At 56.6% G+C, this 15,524-nt stretch overlaps 1 protein-coding gene across 1 annotated transcript; it reads left to right on the top strand.

Annotated features, from left to right (window-relative positions):
• The first annotated feature begins 80 nt into the window (after window positions 1–80).
• Window positions 81–14,472, top strand: ANKRD52 (ankyrin repeat domain 52). The gene is made up of 27 exons (XM_010727191.3): window positions 81–1,284; window positions 2,687–2,765; window positions 3,235–3,305; window positions 4,169–4,369; window positions 4,483–4,570; window positions 4,696–4,838; window positions 4,977–5,189; window positions 5,302–5,380; window positions 5,970–6,084; window positions 6,172–6,254; window positions 6,337–6,454; window positions 6,961–7,029; window positions 7,445–7,585; window positions 7,710–7,787; window positions 8,074–8,185; window positions 8,550–8,621; window positions 8,994–9,195; window positions 9,555–9,642; window positions 9,748–9,865; window positions 10,102–10,321; window positions 10,400–10,487; window positions 11,011–11,094; window positions 11,473–11,618; window positions 11,951–12,033; window positions 12,248–12,330; window positions 12,591–12,682; window positions 13,326–14,472. The coding sequence occupies exons 1-27, from the start codon at window positions 1,045–1,047 to the stop codon at window positions 13,568–13,570; spliced, it is 3,351 nt and encodes a 1,116-aa protein (XP_010725493.1). The 5' UTR covers window positions 81–1,044; the 3' UTR covers window positions 13,571–14,472.
• Window positions 14,473–15,524: the final 1,052 nt, after the last annotated feature.

The raw sequence follows: 15,524 nt of genomic DNA, 5'->3' as shown, positions 1-15,524 counted from the left end.
CGCGGGTGGCGGTGGGTGTGTCGGCAGCGCGGTGCCATCTGCCAGCGTTTGCCCGTTTTTATTTTATTTCTGTGTTTTTTAACGTCGAGCCGAGGGGATGCCGAGCGCGCTGCATTCCGACGGGATGAGTCACGCGTTGCCGCCGAGCCGGGATGCGCTCCCCGGCTCTGACGGCTTTCAGGTGGATGCTGCGGGAGCCGGCAGTGCTGGGCGCAGAGCGCTGAGCTCCGTGGCTGCTGCCCCACCAAACGCATGGGGTGCGGTGCCACTTTTAGGGATGGGAGAGCGGTGATAAATCCGGGATCTCCCGCTGAGCTGAGTTTGGGCACCCTGTGGTTCACCGTCCTGCACTCAGCACCGCTGCCTGGGCTCCATAGCAGGGAGCTTTTCTGGCCATCCTCTGGGCGTTCCCCATCCAAAACCCATCCATGTTGTCATCCGGAATCCAAGAGAAAACTCTGTAACCCCAATGCAGTGTTAGAAAGCAGCACTCCTTTCTTCCCCGCAGTACAGACAGGCGACGTGACAAACAAGCACCCTCTCAGGGTTCAGTTCCACATCTGAACAGCTGAGATGTATCTGCGTTGTATGTGCACGCGCGTTCATTCTTTTCCAAGGAGTCTCATAGGTGCTCGTGTCCCTTTGGGCAAACTCAGTGCTAGGAAGGGTGGTCGAGTGCCCACCTTCTCCTTCCCCATTTTCCTGAGCCCCCTCAGTGGCTTCTTCCTTTTCCAAGCAATTCCCATTGCTTGTGAGGCCATGTTAGAGCAGCATATGTGGCAGCCAAGGAAGATGTCCTTGCAGCTGGTGATAAAAGTATTCTATTATGACTCCTGGGCTTCCTGTGAGGCAAAGTCGTCGAGGCAAAAGATAAAAATATTTTATGGTGTCCTCAGTGCAAAATTATTCAGGAAGACAAGACTTTCACCCACAAAAGCCGAAATGGAGAGTTGTAGAACTATCGTTGCTGGGTTCCCTTTGCTGAAGTAATTGGCTGGTTTTAAAGAAATGTATTAATTCCCGTTGCTAAACGATATCAGTGCCATGAAAACCGCCTCTGCTGGCTTTAAGATCGGTCCCTGGTGCTGGTTGAGCTGCTCAGAACCCCATCCTGCTCCTCACGCAGACCCTGCTCTGGTTTCAGTGCTGGATGGGGCCCCATCTCCCTCCTTCACCTCCCACCCATCCCTCTCTCTGCAGCCTCCTCTGGTCCAAGCCATCTTCAACCGCGATGTAGAGGAAGTGCGGTCGCTGCTGAATCAGAAGGAGAATATCAATGTACTGGTGAGTGCTGCCCAGCCTGCAGCTTGGACCCAAACCCGGCTCCCGCTGTGCTTCCCAGCAGCGCTGCCCTTCAGCCGGGGGGGCGTGGGCTGCTGGAGGGGTTTGGGGTGGGCTCTCTGCAGGAAGCTCAGAGCTGGGGGCTCCAAAAGGTTTCAGGATTTCGCCACCGTTTGCTGTGTTTTGTCCCGTGGTGTCCATGGTGTAAAATGGGGTGTGTGGAAGGATGGGGCTCAATCCCTCCCTGAAGCTCTTCCTGAAGCCTTGCGTGGCGCAGAGCGTGGCTGGGAGGCGGTGGGCTGCGTGGGAGGGCTCCCATGGGGGCTCAGCTCTGCCACGCTGCCGCTTCACCTTTTACTTCTTTGGGATGCTGACCTAGAATAGTTTGACGAGAACACAACTGTGAGGTTATTCCCAGTGGAGGGAGGAAGGTTGGAGCTGGTTAGCAAAGCAGAGCGAGCCTGGTGGATGCTGGAAGGTGCTGCTCATCTCTGGGACGTCCCCATGGGTCCCCTCTTGGTGCACACACCATTGGCTCAGCAGTCACTGTGCTCCCAGCCCGAACACTGAGCCACGAGCACCGCTGTGTTCTGCTTCACCACCTTGCTGGGGCTGCGGTGCTTGGCTCTGTGCTGCCCCTGTAGCACGTGCTTGCCTGCTCTGCTGCTTGTGGCAGAACGTCGTGGCACGGTCCGAAGGGCTGAGGGCTTCTCCCTGTGCCTGCCTGGGTCAGGGACCGGGCAGCGCTTCGTCCTCGCTGTGAGTGTTGGGATTGTTTTGCCGGGCTCTCGTGCAGCTGCCGAGGGAATAAAACCACGATTGTTGATGCGTAATTTCCTTCTGGTGTGCAGGTTTAGAGATGTTGTTGCTTGTTTGCTGACCTGACAGCTGGGTTTCGCTTTCACATCCTCCTGCCTGGCCGTGCCAGCTCAGCGTGCTGCAAAAAATGAGACTTGCCACCATTTCCCAGTCCTCAACTCTCTGAAAAACAATTACTTTTCTCCCCCAACACAAAATGTGGGACTGGAAGCGAGTTGTGCTCTTCCAGCTTTCTCCCTGCTTGTTTCCCAGCTTTGGTACGTGGCACTTCCCTGAGGAACGCCTGAGCTGAGTGCCTGGAGGCAGAGGCTCCGCAGGGCCCAGCCCTGAGCAAACAGAAGTGAAAGGTGTTTTTTCTTCAGCTAATCCAACCAAGGCTTGGAGAGGGGCTTTGCAAGCCTCGCTGGCCTCCAGCAGCAGGCTGCAGGAGCTGCCTGTGGCTCCCATGGTGGGAGGCTGCTCGTTTGGAGCGGCTTTCCCCACTGCTGCCCTGAGCCATCTGCGTGTGCTGTGCTGGGCAGGAGGGGCTGTGCTGAGTGGTCCCCTGCTCTCAGAGCTGACGGCAGTTCCTTCCATCCCTGCTCAGGACCAAGAAAGACGAACACCTCTGCATGCTGCTGCCTACATAGGAGATGTTGCAATCCTCGAGCTCCTCATACTGTCAGGTAAGGGCCAGGGCTCAGGCGTTTTGCTCAGCACTGGGGCTGCCTTGAGGGAATCGTTCTGATCCCTTCTGCGCTCGGGGGTGCAGAGCAGGAGGGGTTGGTCACCCTCCAAACACCCCTGTAATTAAGCCAATGGAATTGCAGCCAGGGAAAGATTAGGAAATGTTCTGTAATCCTAAGAGGTTTGTTCAGACGGAGAAGCAACGTGGAGCTGAACCAACAGAGGTGGGCACCCAGCCAGGAGGGAGCTGCGTTCTGGGGCTCTGCTGTGGCTGTTTGGCTCGGTGGGGAGCTGGCACAGCCTTCAAGGGATGTGGCTTGTTCCTGGGCTCTGCGCTCGCCTGAAGCTCAGCGCAGCCCCTTTTTGCAGCAGGGCCGGCGCTCGTGCCTGCAGGAGCCCCCTGTGACAGCATCCACGGCAGCAGTTGGTCACCTCTGCTCCCTGACCTCTGCTCTCGTTCTTCCTCAGGTGCTAACGTTAATGCGAAGGACACTGGTTGGCTCACTCCGTTACACCGCGCTGCGGCTTCTCGCAATGAGGTACGTGCTGCTGGGAGGAGGAATGCTTCTCCTTCTCCTTCTGCCTGGCCTGACTGCGGCTCGGATGGGTGTTCTTGTTGGAGTGGGGAGAGGATGACCTCGTAATCCAGATGCTTAAAATGAGAGCTGGGGAAGATCCTTTCTGTTCCCTCCGTCCTTCAGGAGCTGGCACGTGTGTTTTCCCCACGCTGCCCTCCTGCCTTTTCCCCCTTCCCAAGGGCTTTGGTTAATCCAGCTTTATGTTCCTTTGACGGATAATGGGGCTCCCTCTCCTTTTTGGAGCCGATTCCAAGAGATCTTGTTGGAAAGATTTCCTGACGTTTGGCTTTTGTGGGCTTAACTTCATCCCACTTAACTTTGTCCTGTTTTGAGTTACTTGAGAGCAAGAAACGTTGCTGCCGTGTTGGTTGGAGCCAGGGATCCGCAGCTCTGAATCTGACACGCAGGGCAAGTTAGCACACATCAGCTGGCTTCGTGGATTGTCTAATTGGCAGCAGGCAGGAGATGAAACGCGTGAGCGTAAAGCTCTGCCAGAGGCGTTTGCTGTGGGCTGTGAGCGTGTGTGGAAAGTCACTGCGTGTCCAGAAGGCAGGAGGTGCTGCGAATGGAGGCTGCAGCACACGGCCTCTCTCAGCAAAAGAGGGAAATCGCTATAGGATGAGGGCACTGGGTTCCGTTTGTTGTCCTTCTGGGTGCTCTGCGCCTCCTTAGCCACAAATGAGCCCTCGCTGACAGTAAAATCCTGTGGCTCAGATGTGTTTCTCCCAGGCCGGTACCCCCATGCAGCTGCATTTCACGGCTGTGCTCGGGTGGGATGAGCCTGCGGGCCGAGCTGGAGCTCTCCTTTCCTCTGCTCCTGCCAGAAAGCACTTCACCTCCTCCTGAAGCACTCGGCAGACGTCAATGCCCGCGACAAGTATTGGCAAACGCCTCTGCACGTCGCTGCTGCCAACCGGGCCACCAAGTGCGTGGAGGCCATCATCCCCCTGCTGAGCACTGTCAATGTCGCTGACCGCACGGGCCGCACGGCGCTGCACCACGCCGTGCACAGCGGCCACCTCGAGGTGGGTGATGGGGCGCCGCTTCCTCACCTCTCCTGCACCTGGGCTGCTCTGCAGCACCGGGCGGATGGGACGGAACGGCAGCCTTGCCCCTCACTCTGCTTTCCTCCACCCAGATGGTGAACCTGCTGTTAAGTAAAGGGGCCAGCCTGAGTACTTGTGACAAGAAGGATCGCCAGCCCGTCCACTGGGCAGCTTTTCTGGGTGGGTGCCCCAGAAGACGTCGCCCTCGATTCGTTTCCCCCGTTGCCTCCGGATTCGCCTTGCAGCGCTGTGTGCGGCCGCAGTGCCCGCGTGCCCGTCGGTTCTCACCTCTCTCCTTCCCACAGGGCATTTGGAAGTTTTGAAGCTGCTGGTGGCCCGGGGAGCCGACGTGATGTGTAAGGACAAGAAGGGCTACACCCTGCTGCACACGGCGGCAGCCAGCGGGCAGATCGAAGTTGTGCGTCACCTGCTGCGGCTGGGCGTGGAGGTGAGGAGCCCACAGCCAGGGGTCTGGGAGCTGGGGAGGCTGGGAGGTGGGCTGCTTTGTGGCTGCCCTTTTCATCCTTCTCAACCCCCTTTTTTTCCTTCTCAACCCCCAAATCCTCTGGGTTTGCTGTTCCCGCAGATCGATGAACCAAATTCCTTCGGTAACACTGCACTTCACATCGCCTGTTACATGGGCCAAGATGCCGTGGCCAATGAACTGGTTAATTACGGCGCCAACGTCAATCAGCCTAACGAGAAGGGCTTCACCCCTCTGCACTTTGCTGCTGTCTCCACCAACGGGGCCCTGTGCCTAGAGCTCCTCGTCAACAACGGGGCCGACGTCAACTTTCAGGTCTGGTGCTGAGGGGCTGAGCCCTGGGTTGGGGATGGGGGGGTCCGCTGCCCCGGGGGGAGCTTGGGGTGGTGGCGGGAGCCTGATGTGACCTCGCTTCTGCTCCCTGCAGAGTAAGGAAGGGAAGAGCCCCTTGCACATGGCTGCCATCCACGGGCGGTTCACGCGTTCGCAGATCCTCATTCAGAATGGTGAGTGGCTGCTGCTTTCTGGGTTACCCCACCTTTCTGCTGTGCTGCTCAGTGCCTCCTCCAGGGTCTCCCTGGTCTCCAGTGATCGCTCAGATTCACTGCTGTCTCATGGGGCTGCTGCCCTGTGCTGACTGGGGCAGTGGAGGGCACACGAGCTCCTAAGGGCAGTGAGTGCAGAACAGAGCACTGAAATTCCAGCCAGGTCAGAGCAGCTAAAGCCAAAGGCCTGCTGCTGCGACCAGGCTGAAAGACAATATTCCTATGGGAGGCCAGCAGGCTTGGCAGCACCCCAGGGGTTCAGCCAGAGACCTGGGGGCTGAGCGCATCCCTTCCTGGGGAACAAGGGGAAATTTAATGCCCCGGGCTGGCAGGTGGGCTCCCAGCACAGACAGCGGCTTGCAGCTGTCCTGCAGGATACAGAATGGGCTCGAGTTATCAGCCGTGTCCCTGAGATGGGACGCAGCCATCAGAACAGCCTGGGCCTCGTGTTCATCACTCCCAGCACAGTCTGAGCCTCTTTCAGATCAAGGTTGCTTCCTGGGATTAGAGTGCAGAGATCCACTGGTAACGCTTGGCTTTCCCTTTCCAGGCAGTGAGATTGACTGTGCTGACAAATACGGCAATACTCCCCTCCACGTTGCTGCTAGATATGGCCATGAGCTGCTAATTAGTACTTTGATGACGAATGGTGCTGACACTGCAAGGTAAGGAACATCTCTTCCTCCCCTCTGCGTCCTTGGGCTGGAGGATGCGCGGGTGGCCCACGCTGACCCCGTCCCCTCTCCTGGCAGGCGTGGGATCCACGACATGTTCCCTCTGCACTTAGCTGTTCTCTTTGGATTTTCAGACTGTTGTCGTAAGCTACTTTCCTCAGGTGAGCGGCTCGGCTGTCCCTGCCTGTGGGGGCATCAGGGTGAGACCTGCACTGCCCTGACTCCCTGCACTCTGCCCTGTAGGTCAGTTGTACAGCATCGTCTCCTCGCTGAGCAATGAGCACGTGCTGTCTGCAGGCTTTGATATCAACACACCTGACAACCTTGGGAGGACTTGCCTCCACGCTGCTGCTTCTGGAGGGTGAGCTGAGCACTGCCTGCCCCTGGGTGCTGTGCCCGGCTCTGGCAGGCAGTAGGGATGTATGTTCAGAGCCAGGAATAGAGAGAGACGCCTCTGGGCCGTGTGGTGTTGTTGATTCTGATTCATCCCAGCCTCTGCGCCTTGGGACTGTTCACCTTTATTTAACGTGGAGCTGAAATGCTCACTGGGCTGTGACTGGGGAAGGGTTCGCAGTCTGATGCCAGAAGAGCTGCAGGCTTAGCTGGCCGTGTGAATGCCTCGTTCAGTTTCACCGTGCGGTGCAGGACAGCACTGGCAATGCAGGAGGCAGAAGGGGGTGATTTCACTAGAGGGCTTTGTACGAGCAGCATCCAGCCATGGCTGGAGATGACAGGCTGCATTGAGCTCCGCACAGCCAGGCTGTGTGGGTGAGAAGTGTAGCTGCCTTGTCTGCAACTAGGAGGAGTTAGCGCTCCTGCTGTGTTCCCTTCTCATCTGTGTCTAACTCGTCTCCCTACCTCCTGTAGGAACGTTGAATGTCTTAATTTGCTGTTGAGCAGCGGTGCTGACTTGAGGAGGAGAGATAAATTCGGAAGGTAAGCATGCTGTGGGCATTGCAAAGGTGATTCCTCTGCAGCAGCTGGGTTTGGGCTGGGCTTTTCCCAGGTCTGCGTGTGGTCTTTACAGCCTCACAGCAGTAGTGTAGGGCTGAGCTGGGGTTTAGGAGGTGATGCCAGCTGAATCTGGGCAGGCTGGTCGCTTGGGCTTGGTATCAGAAGGGAAAACACTGCCTCCAGGGAGGCTTTTGGATCTAGTGCCCTGCATACGCTGCTTCTTTAACCCCATGTCTCCCTGAGGAGTCTGGCTCTGGCTCTTTAAATGGAACAGCTGCCCAAAAGTGAGGTGCAGCTCAGCAGCTGCTGTGGGCATCTCCCTGGGTCCTGCTGATGCCCCACAGGTTTCTCTGTGACAATCAGTGCTCCTCAGCCCTTTCTCCTTTCCCCTCCCCAGGACTCCGCTGCACTACGCAGCTGCCAACGGCAGCTATCAGTGTACAGTGACACTGGTCACTGCAGGAGCCAGTATTAACGAGGCTGACTGTAAAGGCTGTACCCCCTTACACTATGCTGCTGCTTCGGACACGTACAGGAGGTGAGCGTGTGCCCTGAGAGGGGGGATGCTCTGCTGTGCCCTGGCCACCTCCCCAGGCGGTGTCTTGTGAGGAGGGGCTGCCTCATGGAGGTCAGCAAACTGATGGGAGCTTCTGACCTTTCAGAGCAGAGACTCATTCAGGAAACAGCCATGACACTGATGAGGAGCCACTGAAGGAGTCCAGGATGAAGGAGGCATTCTTGTGAGTCGATGCAGCCCCTCTGGACGTTGGTTGTTGTTCACCCCTTCCCAGGGCTGTATCTCACTCCTGCTTACTCTGAGCTGAGCTGCAATGAGGAAACACCTGCTGGTTTGGTTCTTGAGCAAACCTTGGCCATCAACCCTGATCCCCAGGGTGTCTGCATGCACTCCTTGTCCAGCAGGGTTTCATACAGCAACTGCTCTCAGATCAAGCAGGAGGTTCCTTCCTGTGCATGCTTCTCTACTCTCACTGTTCTCCTGATCTCCCTTTCTCTGTCTTGCTGCAGTTGTTTAGAGTTCTTGCTGGATAATGGTGCTGACCCATCCCTCCGGGACAAGCAGGGATATACTGCTGTCCACTATGCAGCTGCATATGGCAACAGGCAGAACCTTGAACTGGTGAGTAAAGCAAAGCCTTGTGTGCTGCAGGGGATGGGGGAGGCCCCCACGAGGAGCCCTGGAGCCTTGCAGTGTCCAGTTGTATGCATTGTAAGCACTGCAGTGCCAGCATTTGTCCAGAAGGAAGGGAAGCGGGTTTGATTAAATTCCACAGGGATTCTCGGCGAGCCATTGTGCTGATGGTACCACGGAAGAAGAACTTGGGCCTGGGTGAGGTTAAGGAAGGTTCTATCCTGAAATTCAGATCATTCTAGAGCAGATGAGTTGGTTTTGTTTTTGCCTGGTAGATAGGGTGTGGGTTGAAGCCCTCCATGATGGAGTGTTTTCAGGGGGCACTTACTGGTTTGTGTTTTTGCTGTCGCAGCTTCTGGAAATGTCTTTTAACTGCCTGGAGGATGTGGAAAGCACCATTCCAGTCAGCCCTTTGCACTTAGCTGTAAGTACGGCTGGCCCAGCCCCAGGGTGGCAGAGGGCACTTGGCTCTGTGCTGGGGTTCGCTGTGCCCTCGAGAGCTGCTGCTCCCCAGCAGCGTGGGCTGGGCCACCACATTGGCCAAAGAGCTGCGTGGGGCAAAGCAGGAAGGAAGGCAGCAGCCCAGGAGCTGGCTTTTCCCACAGGCCGCGGCTCGAAGTCCCTTTGATTTGCATTTGAGGCTCCTTGCTTTTTTGTTTCGTGGCCACTTCATCTGCGTGTGGGTGGGGGGAGGGGGGGTGGGAGTGCAAGCGGAGGGCAGCAGAACCATCCCTGTGTTGGATCTCCAGGCTGCAGCCTCTGGACGCTGCTTTGACATCAGCTGCTCTGTCCTCAGGCCTATAATGGTCACTGTGAAGCCCTGAAGACACTTGCTGAAACCCTCGTGAACCTGGATGTGCGGGACCACAAGGGGCGGACGGCCCTGTACCTCGCCACGGAGAGAGGCTCCACCGAGTGCGTGGAGGTGCTCACCAGCCACGGCGCATCTGCCCTGGTGAAGGAGAGGAAGAGGAAGTGGACCCCTCTCCACGCTGCAGGTAATGAGGCTGGGGGCTGCGAGGGGGATGCTCCTTTACCCATTTCCCAGCTGCTTGCCAGGGAAGGGGAAAGGGCTGTGGCTTAGGGCGATGCCTGTGGTCAGGATGGGACCGGCGCGGTGCCACACCTGGAGAAGCTGAGGGCCCAGTTGCCCAGCAGCAGCTTCTGCACACACGTGTTTCCAGCTCAGCCTGTGCATGTACTGATCAGCCCTGTAGCCTAGCAACCGTGTAATGAGTTTGCTCAGCCACGGGTGCCTGGCTGCTGAGCAACAGCCTGCACCTCTGGTGTGTGGTGGCAGCTGGAAGGAGGGACTCATCAGTGCGGGTTTGTAACTCCTTTCCTTTGCTGTCTCCAGCTGCCAACGGGAATACTGATTCCCTGCACCTCCTGATAGACAGCGGGGAGCGGGCAGACATCACCGATGTCATGGACATCCACGGCCAGTGAGTTTGCCTGCGTGTTTCTCTGGGGCTGTGTCTCAGGGCGGTGGGTTAGGATTCAGGCAGCGCTTGAGCCCAGCACGATGCCAAGCCCCCTCCTCCCCACAGAACCCCACTGATGCTGGCGATCATGAACGGCCACGTCGACTGCGTCCACCTCCTCCTGGAGAAGGGATCCACAGCTGACGCAGCCGACAAGAGAGGAAGGACCGCTCTGCATCGGGGGGTGAGTGCATCTCTGGGGGTGCCTGGAGCCCTGCAGCTTCTGCTCTCATGCCTCCTGCACGGGGGCTGCTTGGAGGACAAGCAAGTGGTTCCTATTGCCACAAGAGTCCTCGGTGAAATAGCCCAATTCCTCTTCTAAAACGCAGCGTTTGAGAAGGAAACTGTGGGAGAAGGGGATAGCTCTGTTGTTAGATGGTGAAAGGAGGAGGTCTGACCTCGTCCTCTCTTCTGGCACAGGCTGTAACGGGCTGTGAGGACTGCCTGGCTGCTCTGCTGGACCACGATGCCTTCGTTCTGTGTCGGGATTTCAAAGGCCGGACCCCGATCCACTTTGCATCGGCGTGTGGGCACTTAGAAATCCTGAGGACCTTGCTGCAGGCAGCCCTCTCTACTGACCCTCTGGACTCTGTGGTGGACTACAGCGGTTACTCACCAATGCACTGGGCTTCGTACAGTGGTAAGAACCGGGGCTGGGCCCCATCCCACCTCTGCTCTGACTGGGTGCTGATGGCCTTATGTCTCTCTCTCCTCACAGGGCATGAAGATTGTCTTGAATTGTTACTTGAACACAATCCGTTTGCATACTTAGAAGGAAACCCCTTTACTCCATTGCACTGTGCAGTGTAAGTGGTGTCGGGACTGCCCCGGGTTCTTCTCACAGGTGACAGGGAGAGGAGTACAGGGCCAGGGCGGCTGGAGCCTGCAGATGGAGCTCCAAACGCTGTCCTGCTTGCCAAGGGCTCCTCTCTGGGTGGCAGTAACAGCTCAGGGTTATACAACCCTTTTGTCCCAGCTCCCCTGTGGCAGAGAGGCTGCTGCCAGACCATGGGAGGGCTTCTGGGGGCTGCAGGGCATCTGTCTTGTTGGCTGCGTGCATGAGGTCCACGTGCCAGCTTGGTGGAGCTGCCGAGGTGGGAGGGTCAGCCCCTGGAAAGCTGACAGCAGAGGGATGAGCAAAGCAGTTCTGTGAGATGGTGTTGTGATTCCTTGACTGTCATCAAAAAAGATAAAGGGTGTTTTACTCTAAGCAACTCCAGACTAGCTGCTGTTGGCTCTTGAGCCTCAGGAGCCTGCTCCTCATTCCTGTTGCAGCCATACTAATGCCACTGAGTCTCGTTCTAACTTTCCTTCTTGTCCCCACTGCAGAATTAACAACCAGGACAGCACTGCTGAAATGCTGGTGGAAGCATTAGGTGCCAAGATTGTTAATAGCAGAGATGCCAAAGGAAGGTGAGCACAGGCGTTGCTCTCTGTGGTGCTGCTGAGTGGTGGCTGTGACTCCTGCAGCTCTTCCTTTTTGCTGTGGCCGTGAGGTTCCCACCAGGAGAGTGGCAGCAGTGCTACCTGACCTTAGGGTCTGCATGGGGGAAGCTTGTTGGGGTGGCTGTGGGAGGGAATGGCTGCACCCAGTGGAGAAAAGCAATTCTGCTGCTTCTGCTCTTCCCCTGGCGTGAAATCGTAGAATCATAGAATGGTCTGGGTTGGAAGAGGGACCATTAAGATCATCGAGTTCCAACTCTGATGTCCCCAGGCGTGTCTTCAGGCCTAGGCAGTCTTGCTGTGGTGCATCCTATGCCCTTCTCTTTACCTGAGCTCTCCTCTTCCCAGGACACCCCTTCACGCTGCTGCCTTTGCAGACAACATCCATGGTTTACAGCTGCTTCTGCGCCACCAAGCCGAGGTGGACACGACTGACAAACTGGGGAGGACTCCCCTCATGATAGCCTCTGAGAACGGGCACACTGCAGCGGTTGGTACGTGGTCGGCAGCCACCCCTTCCCCAGGCACGGCCAGTTGGCAGAGGGCTGCCACCACACTGTCCATGTCCTGCAGCGGTGCCTGGGACCTCCCTGGGGGAGTGGAGGCGTTTGCTGCTCGGGGACTGCAGTGCTTTCAGCTTTTCCTGGGGCTGTCAGCCGCACCGACACAGCTGCTTTCCCCAGCATGGGTTGCGAGAGCCCTCTGCCTCCTCTGGGGTCCTTTGGAGCCAGGCTGTGCCACTCCTGCCCCTCAGCATGTGGCTGCTCCCCCCACTGCCATGGTCTGAGCTTCGCTTTCTCGTGACAGCTGTCCCTCCTCGTTTCAGAGTTCCTGCTGTACCAAGCAAAAGCAAATATAACTGTGCTGGATGTCAACAAGAACACAGCTCTTCACCTGGCCTGCAGCAAGGTAGGGAGCCAGAGCCCAGAGACATTGCAGGGAAGGGAGTTAGGAAACAGCAGCTCTCTTTGCAGACCCTTCTGAAGTGGTGAGCTGTTCCAGAAGGATGTGTTTAGGGAATGTCTCTGAATCCCAGGGGATTGCTTTGTGCTTTGACAGCACCCAGCTCCCGTTGGCTGCATTTGCTGCCTGTGTGCTATAAACACTTCGTTCTCCTTTACAGGGTCATGAAAAGTGTGCCTTGTTGATCCTGGGAGAAACCCAAGACCTTGGCCTTATCAATGCAAGTAACAGTGCTCTGCAGATGTGAGTATTTGGACAGCTGGCACCAGGAGGTGGCGGGGGTTGGAAATCAGGGCTTTCCTGGGGGGCGGTGAGGCCTGGCTGAGAGGAGAAAGAGAAAAGAGGATGGTGGAAGGAGATGCACTCGTTTGGTGCGTGCAGTGAGTGCTCAGCCTCAATGCCCGCACGAATTCCAGCGCGTGCACTGCTGGGGGAGGGCGGTCCTGCTGCCCAGGGCCGGGTTGCTGCATTGCCTGCACCTGACCGCTCCCTCCCCTCCCCAGGCCGCTCCACATCGCTGCACGGAATGGGCTGGCCACCGTGGTCCAGGCCCTGCTCAGCAGAGGTGCCACCGTGCTGGCTGTGGATGAAGAAGGTGCGTGTTGCTCACGGGCGGCCCTGTGTGGGGCTCGGGGGCTGGTGGGGAGGCGGTTGGTGGCGTTGGGATTTTCCCACCCCTTCTGCGTGAGAGCTGCGTGCGCTCAGTCAGGGTGAAGATGCTGACGCCCCGTCACCCCCTGCAGAAGCATTCCCAGGTCCCAGGGGGGTTTCAGATGCGTGTCTCTTAACCTCATGCATCTTCCGGGCTTTTTATTTCATGTACCTCCTGGGCTCGCTTGGTGCCAGCCTGAGCTGTTGAGAAGCCATTGACTCACTTGCAAGTTGGCAGAAGCTGGGTGCTGCCACCAGAAGCTGTTTATCCCAGCAGTTTTTGCTCTGCTGGAACACCTTTAAGTTGGGAACAATATCATTAGGTCTGCCCCGCTGCCGGGGCTTCTGAGGCTTTTGTATTTCACTCCCGCTGATCCCGGCACGCTTCGAAGCAGTTTCAGAAACGGCAGGGATCACTGGTGCCCGCAAGCAGGGTCCTTTGAGACAGGAGCGGGATGAAAGCTGCCCCTTGCAGGGCACGGAGCGACCTGGAGTCGGAAAGCAAAAGTCTTTCCCTCCCCCTCCTTCCCTTCAGCCCGTGCCGGGGGTCCTGGAGAGCAGCCCCCTCACCTCCGGCTCTGTCCTAGGTCATACCCCAGCCTTGGCGTGCGCCCCCAACAAAGACGTCGCCGACTGCCTGGCACTTATCCTCTCCACCATGAAGCCTTTCCCACCTAAAGACGCCATCAGCTCTTTCAGCTTCAACCTCCTCAAGAACTGCGGCATTGCAGCCAAAACCGCGGCCTGCGGGTCTCTGCCCAACGGCAGCTCCTGCCCCTACGGCAAGGACCGGCACAGCGCCATCGGCTTAGACGGCTGTTACTCGGAGTAGCTTAAACTATGGGTGACCTAATATCTTATTATATTTATTTAGAAATTCTATAAATATAGGGCACTTTAAAGGAGAACAAGACTGGGCGGGCCTTCCAGCATGGCCGAGTAGACCAAGAGTTCAACGCTTCTTCTTCTTGCTGCAGCACCAGCGTGGTGCTTGCGCTGCTAATTGCTGTAACGAGGAGCTGGCGGTGCTGGCAGGGCTGCCCTGAGCACCGAGCCACGCTCCTCTGGCATCCCCCACTTCTCTTGGGCTGCGTGGCCACAGAGAACCAAAATGAGAAAAACTCAATTCGTCCAAAAAAAAAAAAGCAGCTGATTGGGACCATCCGTCAGGCTGCTGACGGGAAGAGAATTTGGCTCCCAGCTTTTGGGGGTGGGTCGAAATCGGTTCCGTTGGTGTCCCCACGCTGTCTGCAAGCCGGAACGGGGAAGCCTGAACTCTTGGTGTGGGGTTGGGATCGGGGTGGTCTCGCAGCCGCTGGGGTGTGGGTGCTGGCTCCTGGCCAAGTGCCACTGTAACGCTCCTCTCGAGTCACTTCTCTCTGCTCATCCTTCGATTCCAATACAGACACTTGAATCAAGATCTACTGTACCTGGGACACTAAAATACCCTTTTGGCAGCTGTCATTTTTATGCAAAAACGGGTGCTGCTGCCCGGCTCTGCGGTCTGCGTGCTGCGGACGCGCTGCTGGAACCTCGCTCCCCACACCAGGCACTTTAGGGATTCTGTTGGTTTTCTGTTTTTGGTTTTGTTTTTGGTTTTGTTTTTTTTTTCCCTCTTGACAAAATGTTGGATCCTAAGAGACGATTCTTTGATTCTTTTTGGAGTTTTCGTTCTCTGTGTTGCATGGCCGTTCCCATGCGAGAGTCAGTGTTTGTTTTTTTTTTGTTTTTTTTTTTTTTAAAGAAAAGAAAAAGATTATTTATAAAGAAACGAGCATTTACCTTTAAAAAAAAAAACAACAAAAATCGAAAAAAAAATCTGAAACTTTTAGCCTTTAAACAAGGAAGAAAATGCACTTCAGAGTCCTTATTCACAACCCTGATAGGTCTGTATTTATTTTTCTAACGCAGCACGTTAGCAGGTTTTATTAGCATGCGTGTATGTAAGATCGTTGGGTTTTTTTTGTTGTTTCGGGTTTTCTTTTCTAATTTTAGAGATCATATTTATAATGCAGGTGTGAAGCATTCGAGAAACGTTGCACTGTTGAGTTTTTTGTTTTGTTTTGTTTTTTCTTTCCGAATTACTGTAACAGTATCACGTGCAAAGCCGATACTCTTTGCTCCATATCACGAGTCTGTGCAAAGCCAAAGACGGGCAGTGAGGAAGGGAAGGGCTGAGGGGAGGCCGCCCGCGGTCGGCGTCTGCTGCTGACTTTGTCACCGCCTGGGCTGGGGGAGGCCTGGGGCGAGAGCAGGGCCTGGGAGAGCTGCAGCTCGTGGCCTGCTTGCTGGCTGCTTGTGGCCTGCTTGGTTCCTGTTCATGGCCTGCTCACAGCCTGCTATGGCCTGCTTGCTCGCTGTTTGGGCCCTGCGCACGTCCTGCTCGTGACCCGTTTGTGGCTGCTTGCAGCCTGCTTGCGGTCTGTTCGGGGCCTGTTTGTGGCCACTTCATGTCCTGCTCACGTCCTGTTCTTGGCCCGTTCATGGCTTGCTTGCAGCCCGCTTGGTTCCTGCTCGTGGCCTGCTTGGATTCTGCCCATGTTGTGTTCAGGGCTGCTCGTGTCCTGCTCATGGCTTGCTTGCAGCCTGCTCAGGGCCTGGCTGTGCTCTGTTCATGTCCGGCTCAGGGCCTGTTTACAGCTGCTTTGTGGCCCTCTCAGGTCCTGCTCAGTCCTGCTCAGTTCTGCTCAGTCCTGCTCAGTCCTGCTCAGTTCTGCTCAGTCCTGCTCGGTTCTGCTCGGTTCTGCTCAGGTTCTGCTCAGTCCTGCTCGGTTCTGCTCAGTCCT

The sequence above is a fragment of the Meleagris gallopavo genome, unplaced genomic scaffold (genome assembly GCF_000146605.3).
Source record: "Meleagris gallopavo isolate NT-WF06-2002-E0010 breed Aviagen turkey brand Nicholas breeding stock unplaced genomic scaffold, Turkey_5.1 ChrUn_random_7180001874504, whole genome shotgun sequence".
Taxonomy (NCBI): domain Eukaryota; kingdom Metazoa; phylum Chordata; class Aves; order Galliformes; family Phasianidae; genus Meleagris; species Meleagris gallopavo.
The sequence above is the reverse complement of the archived record's forward strand: the minus strand, read 5'-3'. Positions and strand labels throughout refer to the sequence as shown.

Coding starts and splice junctions, on each gene's coding strand:
- ANKRD52 (XM_010727191.3), top strand. CDS start 1,045: ATGAAAACCGCCTCTGCTGGCTTTAAGATCGGTCCCTGGTGCTGGTTG. Junction 2,766..3,234: donor CGAGCTCCTCATACTGTCAG/GTAAGGGCCAGG, acceptor GTTCTTCCTCAG/GTGCTAACGTTAATGCGAAG. Junction 11,095..11,472: donor AGCAGAGATGCCAAAGGAAG/GTGAGCACAGGC, acceptor TCCTCTTCCCAG/GACACCCCTTCACGCTGCTG.